Source organism: Aythya ferina, assembly GCF_964211825.1.
Source record: "Aythya ferina genome assembly, chromosome: 4".
In the NCBI taxonomy this organism is placed as follows: domain Eukaryota; kingdom Metazoa; phylum Chordata; class Aves; order Anseriformes; family Anatidae; genus Aythya; species Aythya ferina.
In genome coordinates, this window is record NC_140300.1 from 51,452,501 (window position 1) to 51,463,885 (window position 11,385).

General features: G+C 60.9%; 1 protein-coding gene across 1 annotated transcript; it reads left to right on the top strand.

Annotated features, from left to right (window-relative positions):
- Positions 1 to 1,592: 1,592 nt before the first annotated feature.
- On the top strand, positions 1,593 to 11,224 carry LOC311435587 (maestro heat-like repeat-containing protein family member 2B). The gene is made up of 26 exons (XM_084516766.1): positions 1,593 to 1,694; positions 2,154 to 2,319; positions 2,509 to 2,607; positions 3,087 to 3,238; positions 3,602 to 3,745; positions 4,094 to 4,186; positions 4,467 to 4,536; positions 4,648 to 4,761; positions 4,848 to 4,921; positions 5,155 to 5,274; positions 5,411 to 5,518; positions 5,705 to 5,867; positions 5,990 to 6,030; positions 6,239 to 6,380; positions 6,768 to 6,820; positions 7,053 to 7,160; positions 7,456 to 7,575; positions 7,725 to 7,847; positions 8,156 to 8,311; positions 8,553 to 8,857; positions 9,077 to 9,215; positions 9,329 to 9,421; positions 9,776 to 9,880; positions 10,105 to 10,228; positions 10,700 to 10,812; positions 10,901 to 11,224. The coding sequence occupies exons 2-26, from the start codon at positions 2,175 to 2,177 to the stop codon at positions 11,072 to 11,074; spliced, it is 3,078 nt and encodes a 1,025-aa protein (XP_084372892.1). The 5' UTR covers positions 1,593 to 1,694; positions 2,154 to 2,174; the 3' UTR covers positions 11,075 to 11,224.
- The last annotated feature ends 161 nt before the right edge of the window (positions 11,225 to 11,385 follow it).

Consider the following 11,385-nt stretch of genomic DNA (forward strand, 5'->3'; position numbering starts at 1 on the left):
CCTGGGCACAGCCTGCACGGCCGGTTCTGGCATGTTCTGGATGGTTCCGGATGGCTCTGGCCGGTTTCCTAACGGACCGGGCGGACTCCACTGGGGCAATCCGGGCATCCGGTGGCACCTCTCAGCCCATCAGAGCTGGCGGCGCCACTGTGGCTGTATCAAGAATATTAGGACTTGATTTTGTTGTTGTTGTGATCCATGGTTGAGCATATACTTGAGGATGAGAAGAATGTATGAAACAGTATTTAAAGCTTTGGAGTCTTTCTATCTGTTCTGTCAAAGGCATTCCGTTTTGTGCAAAACACTTCAGTATTCATTAAAGGAAAGCCTGGGACCTACATGTCTCAGATGAATATGCTCTCTACCAGGCTAGAGCATCACTATTATCACTCTTCTCTTTGGACCATAAAAATTTGTATGATGATGAATGGAAATCTAGTTCTGATGATTTATTTCTAGAACATTTTTATATAAATTTCCCTTCAGACTTGAACAACGCTCTTGGACACAGGGTCTTATTTTTTGGGTGGTCCTTTGGAGACTCAGGCGTTGGACTCAGCAATCCTTGTGGGTCCCTTCCAACTCAGGACATTGTGTGATTCTATGACCCCAAGGGAGAAGTGGTGAAAGGTGACAACCAGACCAAGATACAGTAGGTTTGCCATGACGTATTTCAGTGCAGAAGTTTCCTCCTCAAGTCTACTAGTTCAGCGATGACCTAGGGCCAGCCCTCTGTGTGGTAACAGGCCCTGGTGGTGAGGTCACAGTGTATCCCTCCTGTCTCCCTGCTATATCCCTCTGCCGCGGGTGCCAGCTGTGGCCCAGTTGCTTGTGGGGCTGGTAGGAGGAGGACCCAGAGAGAGCGTTGTGTCTATCTGGGGACATCCTGCTGTGATGGAGGGGCTGAGAGCCCTTAGCGGTGAGGGGCAGCGCGAGGGAGGTTGGGGGCTGAAGCAGGACCCTTCCCAGCAGGCTGCTCGGGGCTGCGTCTCCTGCGGAGATTTCTCTCCAAAGTGGCCAAGAGACTCGTCCCTACCAGCTCCAGCCCCCTGCAGCCAGCAGCACCGATGACGCCTGCTCTGTTCTTTCCTTCCTTCCAGGTGTGGGCTGCTGGCCCAGACGTAGACGTCGCCAGGGCAGAGGCAGGGTGCCAGGGCCTGTCCCTGAAGCAGCCCCGACCTCTGCCACTGTTGCGACTTCTCTGCAAGAGCGCCTGCAAGACGAGGAGGTGAGCTGGGGGCTCCCCACCATGATGCAGCGGGGTTCCCTGGGGGAGCAGGGGGAGCCTGTGCCTGGCGGCACCTCTGCCCTCTTGGTTTTCTCGTCCAGAAGCCCCGGCACAGGGCAGTGCCCAGTCTGGAGCTTCTCAAGGAGCAGTCATTTTCCCGGGCCCCATCCCAAGGTCCCATGGGTGCCCAAGCCCAGAGGCCAGGGGCTTTGTGTCCCTATTGCAGCTTCCCAGCCCCAGCAGCACATCCCTAGGCTCTGCAGAGCGAGGGCGGGCAGCTGGCGGCGCGCTGGCAAGAGGAGCAAAGCAAGTGCAACTGATCCCTATGCTGGTCTGTTCCCAGGGTGACAGAGCGCAGACCTACTGCGAGCTGGAGAACGTCTTGTGGGGAGATGACAGCCGCCTGCAGTGTGGTGTGGTCAACCGGCTGCTAGCAGCGGTGTCCTGTGACCTGACAGCTGAGCAGGTGAGATGGTGCTCTTGGAAGGCGATGAGAGCAGCCTGCCAGGCATTTGAGGGCAATGCGGAGCAGCACAGACAGGTTTTTCTGGCCTTGGGGCCCACCAGAGTGGCCCTGAGGGATCAAGGGGCTGGGGAGAAGCCTGCCTGGGCGAGGCGGGGAGCAACAGCTGGGGAGCTGCTCACCTTCCTTCCCCAGGGGAGCAGAGGTGGCAGCCGCCCAGCCCCAGGCACAGCTGTCCCCAAGGGATGTTGTGGGGGAGTAGGGGCCATCTCCCCAGTGCCTCCAGCACACAAAGTCCATTCGAGCTGAAGCCCAGTAGCCAGGCGGCTTCTGAAGATCTCCACAGAGGAGCCCCCACAGTGTCTCTGTGCCAGTGCTCCGGCACCTGCAGCTGTTCAGCCCGTCCAAGTACCTCACTCAGCCTGTCTCCCGGGGGACAATTCACCTGAGCCTCTTTTTCAGGGCGTGACGGAAGACACGAAGATGGCTGCCAGTGACGTCCTGGTGGCTCTGGCCCGCTCCCACTTCAGCTTTGTGCTAGCCGAGCTCCTGGCCCAGCTGAATGCCCCAGGGAAGATCTCCAAGGAGTTCGTGCTCATCACTGTGGGCAAACTCCTCAGCACCAACGGTATGGTCCAGCACCGCCATCCTCCCTCCCGCTTTGGGCCAGGCTGGGAGAGCTGGGATAGAAAGGGATCCTTCCCCTCTCCACGCAAGCCGTGCTGAGCTGGGGGGCACTGTGGCTGCAGCGCCTCCTCCCTCGCTGCCAGTGCCGGCTGGGGGCTCTGACCGTGGCCACTCTCCGTTCTCTTCGCAGCCCTGCAGTGCATCCCCTTCATGCGCGTGGTGCTGTTGGGCCTGCGCACCGTGGCGGGCCAGTTAGGGAGCGGCCGGATCCTGCGTGCTGCCTGCGGTGGTGAGTGGACCCTGGGCAGGGGCAGGGGCAGAGCAGCCCCTGGCACCTCGCTCTGGTCTCAGAGCGGGCATGGCAGGCCTGAGCCCACAGTGCTGCCAGCCCTGGGCCATCCCAAAGCATTGGGGGCACCTGGAAAGGGTGGGTGAAGGTTTCTGTGGGCTGGAGGTGAAGGTGCCCAGGAACTCCTGGGTCCCTTTGCTGCCTTCCTGGGCTTTCCTACCAGGTTCATGTGCCCTGATGGGCAAAAGCTGGGGAAGAGAAGGGCAGGGGTTGCAGAGGAAAATGCTGGAGCCTGTGAGGAGAAGGTGTCATGTGGAGGACAGAAACGGCGTGGCGTTGTCATTGAGACACCTGGAGCACACAACTTGCCCTCGAACCTAGATCTGCTCCTGATCTGAATGACCTGTGCTTCCAGCAGGCTGGCGGGGGTGCTGCTCCCTTCCCTGCTCCAGGCTCCTTTTTCTCTTCTCTTTGTGCAGCTCTGGAGCAGTGGGCCAAAGTGGTCAACGTTTACATCTGCACCTGGAAAGGATGCTCCTTGCCTGCTACGGAGAAGGAGCAGCTCTACGAAAACCTTTCCCAGGTGTTCTGCTCTGTGGCAAGGAACTGGCTGGAGTGCCAGGAGGAAGAGGTGAGAAGTGCTGCTTTCCCAGCTGGGGACGGCAGCAGGGATGTCCCCTGTGCCTGTGCCTCTGTCTGTGCCCAGCGGGCTGGCTGCAAAAGGCCCCACACTGGCTCTGTGCCTGAGGCTGGGGGCTCCCTGTGGGGAAGCAGCTGAAGCCCACGGCATTTGGGCAGGCAGGGCGGGGGGTGAGGGGTGGGGAAAACCTCTCTGCCCTCCAGAGCAAGCCCATCTCCTGCAGGGCAGAAGGGAGAGGGGAATGGGAAGGGGGAGGCAGAGGGAGAGGGAGGGAAAAAGGGCAAGGGGAAGTCCTCTCTGTGGGCAGGGCAGACCTTCAGCCTTTGACGCTGGGCCTCCCCGGTTCCTCTCCAGGACAAACAAGCTGTCATCGGGGCCATGACTCCCTTGATGCGTGTCCTCCTGCACAAGGAGGAGCACCGGGAGCATGTCTGGGAGCAGCTCCTCTGGCTCCTGCGCCAGTATCGGATGGTCCAAGACTCCTCCAGGGTGACCAAGGTGAGGTGTGGCACAGGGCCTGGCACGGACGTGGGGTCTGTGCAAGTGGCACGAGGGCTCAGAGATCTGTGGCATGCAGGGAGGAGCCAGGGAGCTCCCCTTAGAGAAACGTGCAACAGGGAGGTCAATCCGAGGCTTCCGAGGCTCTTCAGGCAAGGGAAGAGCAACCGTGATGGGGCCAGGAGGGAGCCAAGAGTCAGTGGGGCCCACCTCTGGGAGATGGGAGGCTTTGCTCCCACCTCCCTGGGGGCTGTTTGCACGGGGAGCTCTGCTGCTGTGCACAGTTTCTCCATTCGCAAGTGGCTTGACATGGCTTCGGGCCTTTCTTCCTCTCCTGTTCTCTTGCAGAGCCTCCTTTATTTCCTGGAGGCCTTGGAGCAAGTTCACATCCCCATCCCCAAGGGCAAGTGTCTTGCCATCAGCAGTGTCGTGTGCAGCGAGGTAAGGGGAGCCTGAAGCCACACAGCCACAGCAATTCCCTCTTGGCTGAGTCTCGGGAGGACTCCAGAGTCTTTGAATGCTGCTCAGCCGTGGCTCCTGGGTGGCTCCTGCGTGCTCCAGACCTGTGCGTGTGTCCCTGGGGCCACTGTGGGGTGGGCTGGGTTTTGGCTGGGGGTCCTCTTGCCACGAGTGCCCAGGGAGATGAGAGCTGGCAGCGCTGTTTCTTTTCGGTCCCTCTCAATGCTGCCGGGGCTTTCTCCAACGGACCTTGTTCCCACAGCTCACTGCTGACCGCAAAGAGCACAGCCAGGACCATAAGGCAGAGCTGACCCAGTGCATCCTGCTGCAAGGTAAGGAGAGGAGACGTGGCGATGCCCCGTGGTGTCCTGGCAGCTCTCTCCCAAAGCTCAGAACTGGGTGTAAGCTGCTTGCTAATGCAGGATGGGATTTCCTCCCCACAGCTCGGATCTGCCCAGAGGAGACGATCCTGTTCCTGGAGTCCCAGCTGGGCCACGAGAGGGAGGCCATGCGCGTGGCAGCCCTGGGTCTGCTCGGTGCTCTGGCACGCTGTGACGGTCAGTACTGCGGGGTCAGGGCTCGGAGGGCTCTCTTCTGCCCGCTGGGCTGTGCCTCCACGCATGCCTCACTGCATCTCTTGCAGAGCCCGCGATGGCAGAGAAGCTGCCCCAGGTGGTGGAGGCTGTCAAGTGTGTGTGCAGGGACCCCAGCATCCGGGTGAGCTGCTTTGGGAAGGGACTGTGCCATCGGGGTCGGGGTGGGAGAGAAACCTTTTCCCTCAGGGCAGAGGCAGAGCCTGGCAAGGCTGGACTAGAAGGGCTCTGACCTAGACAGCCATTGCCCCGCTCCTTCGTGTTTACTGGAGGGAGGGCTGACGGCGAGAGGTGATGCCGCTGCCAGCATGGGCAGGTCCCCATGTCCCTGTGCTAACCATGCTTGACCCCTGGCAGGTGAGGAGGGCAGTTCTACACTTCATCAGGGATCTGCTCAGTGCCAATGTCCACAGCTGCTCAGCATGGGACGTTGTGGGATACATCTTCAGCGAGTTCAGCCAGAGCTCGAGCAGAAGGGTAAGGACAGCATGCAGCATCTTCCCTGGGGAGATGTGCTGCCAGGAGGCTGGCGTGGGAGCCTGCTGGGGCCACGCCTGAGCCTTCTGGGGCAGGAACTGAGAGCAAGCGGGGGGTTCCCAATGTTGTCTTGCAGGCTGCAGGACTCCTGTCTGCCCAGGAAGCCCAGGAAGAAGGAGGTCTCCAAGGGCTGTGCATGGACGTCCTGGGGTCCCTGGACATCTCTGTGAGAGGGATGGCCAAAGTAAGTCCTGCTCTGTCCTGCTGCTGCTCCTCTCCTCTCTTCAGGCCATTTGTTCCTAGAGCCCTTTGCACACCTGAAAGCTCTCCCACAGCATGCTCTGAAGTGCTCCGGGAGATGCACACCATCCTCCCCAGCTCTGAGCTGAGACAGAAGTGCTGACGGGCTGAGTTGTCTCATTGCCTACAGCTCCTGTGGCCGAGGCTGCTGATGTATGTGATGCCAGCCAAGTACACGGGCATGCTGATCCCCCTCTCGCACTGTCTCCGCGCCCTGGCTGAGACAAATGAGCTAACAGCAGGGCGTGATCATCAAGAGCTGGATCCCGACGTCCTCAACTCCCTGTTGCAAGGTAGGAGTAGCAACTCCCCCAGTGAGCTCTGCTGAGCTCCGTGTCTGCGTCCTGCAGGGACGTCAGCGTGGCAGGGCACGGTGTGGCTCGGCATCTCACCCAGCATTTCTTTCTCCCCGCAGAGACAACGCTGACTCCACAGAACTTGCTGGCTCGCCTGCTGGTGAGTAGTGGGGCCCCCAGGGAACAAAAGAGTTTTTTTCAGGACAGGGCAGCGACATCCAGAGAGGCCGGGGCAGCGATGCTTTCGAGGCTGCTGCCAAGAGCCCTGGGGAGGGAGCAGCCGGGCTAGCGCCGAGCTGCTTCCTTCAGGGGAGAAGTCGCGGCTCGTGCGGCAGAAGCGACCCTGCTTCTCTGCTCTCTGTACTCAGGTGGTGGCGGGGTCTCCTTTTGCGGGCAGCGAACTCCAAGCTGCTGCCTTGGTGGTGATGCAGAGCCTCCACAGCAGGATCCACGGAGCTGTGGGGGCCACGTGGAACACCGAGATTCCCCTGCTGCTGCAGTACCTCCAAGGTAAAGTGCTGGTGGGGAGGGGGAGGGAGGGCATGGCAAGTCAGCTTCCCAGCATGGCTAAGGGGAGTCCCCGCCTGGTGCCCGGTGCTTGTTCTGCTGCCGTTTCCCTGCCAGGGAGCCAGCACTGAAGCTAGGGGGAGCGGTCCCACAGCGATCCATTCGTCCCGGCGCATGGATGGGGCCCTTCCCGTCCCCTTGGACAGCATGCTGGTCCTGGTGGCACCTCCATGGCCCTGCTGGGGCGGTGCTTGTGGGGAGGGACGGACAGACGGCTGCCTCTGGAGCGGGTGCAGCCACCAGCTTCCCTGGGCCAGGCCAGCTTTGCAGCAGCTCTTCTTTTGTGGCTTGGTCCCAAGCAAGGTTTTTTTTCTTCTGCCGACTTTCTAGGAGGAAAGGGGAACATCCCAGACTCTGCCGAGTGGGAGCGCCGTCTGCTTCAGGTACTGCAGCCTTGGGAAGCGTAGCATATAGAGGTGGACTTCCCCAGCTGGTAGGGGTGTTTCCTAGGCACCCCGCGCCTCCTCCTGCCTGCCTCGAGGAGTCTCTCCCTTCTCACACGGGCCACAGCTCTCATGGAATGCCACTCTGGCGTGGCCGTGTGCCTTGGCGCTGCCTCTTCCTGCTTGTCAAAGGCCAAGAAGCATTCGCTTCCTCTCCTGTTCTCTCCTGCAGTTCCTGAGGGCATCCCTGGAAACCATCGGGGACGATGCCTGGACCAAGCGCCTGAGCTGTGCGCTGAGCCAGCGGCTGGACAGCTCTCCCAGCAGCTCTGGGGAGAAGGTTGGTTCCCTGCCTGGCTCTCCCCTGGCAGCACAGCCACGGGGCCCCCGCCCACATGCGGGGCTGGGGCTGGGGCTGGGGCTGCAGGCGGTGCTCTGCCCACGAGGGCTGTCTGCGCTGCTTCCCCAGCCCTTGCCCCCCACGGCCTTTCCCTCCGTGCTGAGCGGGGCTGGCTAAAGCCCATCCCTTCGTCCGGGCTTGGCTGCTCCCCGTGCACTGGCGCCTGTCCTGCTCTGGCCCCGTTGCAGCATGCCAGGCTGTTGCTGCATCTCGGGCTCGGCTTTTTCCCTTGCAGGCTTTCCTGTACAAGGCTCTTGGGACGACGCTGGGAGCTTGTCAGGAACTCCCACATGTCCAAGAGAACCTGCTGCAACATCTGACAAAAGCACAACCTGAGGAGCCCTCTGAGGCCCAGGTGAGCTTCCCTGCTCTGTCCCTGGGGGAAAGGGCTTCTCCCGGCCCTGATCCAGGCCTTTTCCAGCTCCTCATCGCTGCCCACCACTGTGGCTGGCCATGACTGAACGCCTGGGCCTGTGCCAACTGTCCCTCGGTCTTTTGTTGCAGGGAATCATTTCTCTCGTCTGCCAAGCCGCCGACAGCCACTTCCGCCTGGTCTTGGAGACATTAACAACATTTGCTGCCACCTCGTGCAGTGGCCGGAGCTTTAGGGTTTCCAGACGCAGGCAGGTGAGGTGTTTGGGGTTTCACTCCCTGGCTTTCTTCCACCTGCTTCTCACTTCTGCACCGTGACAGAGGCTGTGCCCTTCTGGCCCAGCCCTGTGCGAGCGCCCAAGCTGCAGGCTCGGAACAGCTCCTGGCCCCAGAGCTCACCGAGAGCTGGGGGAGCAGCTTGAGGAGCTGCCAGGACGTGCCCGGGGAAAGAAGAAGCTGGTGCAGGGGCAGGGCAGCTCCTGCCTCGGGATCCCAGGGGAGGGGACATCGTGGGGTGTGGGGGGCCATCGGGCGGACGTCTCACAGCATCTCTTGCAACGCAGATGACCCAGGCCAGCAGGAGAGCTGAGGCCACTTGCAGTGCTGTCATGCTCGCCCACAGCAGCATGGCACTGCGTGCCTCCAAGGAACAGCTGCTCGCTGACGTGGAGGCAGACATCGCGGGCAACATCCTGCTGCTCTCCGTCTCCAGCAGCCAGGTGAGAGCTCGGGGCGTGCAGGGGCAGGGATGCTGGGTGCCCCAGCTCCAATCCCTCCGTGCTAGGGCACACTGAGACGGGCCGTCTCTTTCTAAAGGTCCCCCGAGGAATGGTTTGTCCCAGCACGAAGATCCAAGCCCTTCCCCTAGATTGCCCCCGCGTGCACATGTTCCTCTTGCAGCCCATGGCCCTTCCTCCAGTTCCTCCAGTTCCAAGTGTTTTCTTCTCTCTTGGGCCCCAGAACTTGCAGACAAATCTTGCCATGGTGCAGAGCATCCTTGAGGTCGGCCGTGCCATCCAAGGTGTGGGTAACTTGGGCAGCTTCCATCCTGTCCTGAAGCACAAGCTGCTGCTGATCCTGCAGGTGAGTGCCCAGTGTCTGGCAGTAGTGCCCATCCCCGGGCAGGGTGCAAGAGCTCTCCTGTGCCCAATGCCCACTTTGCAAATTTCTGGGTGGGACTTGCAGAACTTGATGAAGACGACTGTCTGGGTCTTCCCGGCAACGTCACTGCACCTGAAGGTGATTCTGGCCCTGGAGCAGTGGAGGTAAGAGCGAGGAGCGGCGGGGGCTGTGAGGCGGGATGACGTTCCTCCTGTCGGGGAGTTCCCAAAGAGCAGCACTCACTGCCACATACTAGGCTGGCTGGATTTGGGGCTGTCGATGAGGACAAGCCCAGATGCCATTTGACCCTCTCTGGAGAGCGCTAGTAACTCCTCTTTTTCTTTATTTTTTTCTTTCCTCGTCTTCCTTTTTCCCCTTGCCAGCAAGCTGGAGATCTCTTTCAGCAGCACGGAAATTTGCAGCCTGCTGTCTGACTGCTGCCGGGCCATCCTGCCACTTCCTTCAGCGGCTGAGCAGATTGGGGAGATTGGGAACACAGAGCAGGCAGTGCTGCAGCTCCAGGTAACTTGCTCTCCCTTCCCTGCCCACCTCTCGGTCAGGACCCCTCCCCAGCACAAGCTGTGTGCTGGCAGCAGCCGTGATCCTGCATCTCCGTCCCTCTCCTGCGCTTTCAGTCCCTGCACATGGCCACGAAGGCTCTGGGCCGGCTCATGGCAGTCCTGCTCAAGACAAAGCCAAGCCCTGTCGACTTGGTAGACATCGTCGACGTGAGTATCCATGGGGTGATGGGGCAAGCATCCCTCCTGTCACCAGTGGGGACCCTGCGAGTTCTGGGGCCCCTGGGGAATTAGCAGAGGAGCAGGAACCTCCTGCTGCCATGCCAGGTGACTGTGAGCTCGGGGAGGCAAAGAAGTGGGCCCTGCAGGGGGGAAAGCCAAGAGGCGGCCCCTGGCTGGCTGGCTGCAGGGAAAAGCTCCTGGGTGGGAGCAGGTGTGTCTGAAGAGAGTGGGGCAGTGCCGCAGGGCAGAACCCTCAAGGAAAGTGCCAGGAAGGGAGGGAAATGGAGAGGAATGGCGGGAAGGGAAAGATGGCCCTTGGGAGACAGAGCTGCTCTGCCCCAGGTCCTGTGGTTCTGGCTCTCCTCGGACAATCCGTGGGTGTGCAAGAGGGCCCTGCAGGTCTGCGCCCAGCTGCTGGAGGACTGCAGAGATGGAGTCGCTTTTCAGGTGAGGAAGGATGCCCACCGTGTGCCCCCTGCTCCCTCCCCAACCACCCGGAAGGGGGCCTGGCAGGGCAGCTCTGCCCAGCTGTGCACGGGCTGTTGGGTCCCCCAGCACAGCGCTATGGGGAGGCCCCTCTGCCCAGTCCTGGCCTGAGCAGGGCGCGGGTGGGAGACACAAGGGAGTGCTGGGGCCACCTACAGCCCTTGTTCTTCCTCTCGCCCCTGCAGACAAGAGGTGCCTACCTGCCGTTTGGCGCCTTGGCGGGATTGCTGGGGCCTCTGACCTGTGAGCCCACGACCAGCTCCTGCCAGCTGGCCGCTGCCTGCCTCAGCTCCCTTCTCCACATTCAAGGTGAGTGTGAGTAGAGCAGGCGCCTGCCGGCCCTCTGCCCCGCCTGGCCCTACCAGGATCGCGGGGGCTGGGCCCTGCCACCAGGAGGGAAAGGAGAGGCACGGTGCTCGGCTGCTGTCCTGTCCCCACCCTGTTCGTCCTCCACCTCCCCAGCCACCTGGGGAGGGATCCTGGCAGAGGGCCACCCAGGGCCACCTGCCAGCAGCGTTTCCTGCAGCCAGGGGAACTCAGGGCCACCCCTGCTGCTGACAGCAGAGGCCTGCAGCCCCTGAAACAAGCACCTCCAGGGAAAAGAAGGGTCTTTTCTGTGCAGCCCAGGCTTTCTCAGCGGCAGAACCTGGCAAGGGACATCCCGCTGCACCGAGTTCAAGACTGACTCCCCTGGCCCCTGGTCCCCCTTCAGCAGAGGCTGGGAAGGGAAGTTCAGTTTCCCGAAGTGTGACTCCCCTTTTCTCCCCGTGCTCGTTCCAGCCAAGGCCACGAACAGGGTTTTGGAGACAGACGACCCTGCGAGCTTGTGTGAGGGGCTGAGTGCTCGCAGCGACGCATCTCAGCAGCTCCAGACTTCCATCCAAATTGCAGAGGTAAAGAGTGCCCTCAAGCTTGCATTATGTCCTGAAGAGCTGGAGCAAAGCCGTGACAGGATCTCTCCTGTTCCTTGCAACTTTCCAGATCGTCTGCAAAAACTTCCCCAAAGAACAGGCCACAGACTTCATGAATGCCATCAAGGAGCCCTTCCGGCGTGCCAGAGGAAGCCGCGTGCGTGCTGCAGGCAACTGGATGCTCACCTTTCTGGAGACATGTGGAAAGGACATTCGTCCAGACGTAAGAGACCTTTGTCCATGACTTGGACTTTCTCGCTTTGGCTGTCGCACCACACATCTTGCCGTTGCTGTGCTAAAGAAGCACTCGGTGCAGAGGCAGGGCTTGGGCAGGGTGCTAGGGGTGAAATTTCGCCTTAGAGCGTGAAAGCGTGGCAAGGGAGCAGGTGTGGCTCATGGGCTGAACGTCCATGTTCCCGTAGAAGCCAGGACGTGCCCAGACGTTCTTTCTCCCCTGCTTCTTTCAGGTGCGACGAATCCTCTCCATCCTGCACACCTGCACACAGTCCATGTGGGAGACCTCGTTCATGTACTTCGTGCACCATGCGGTGCTGA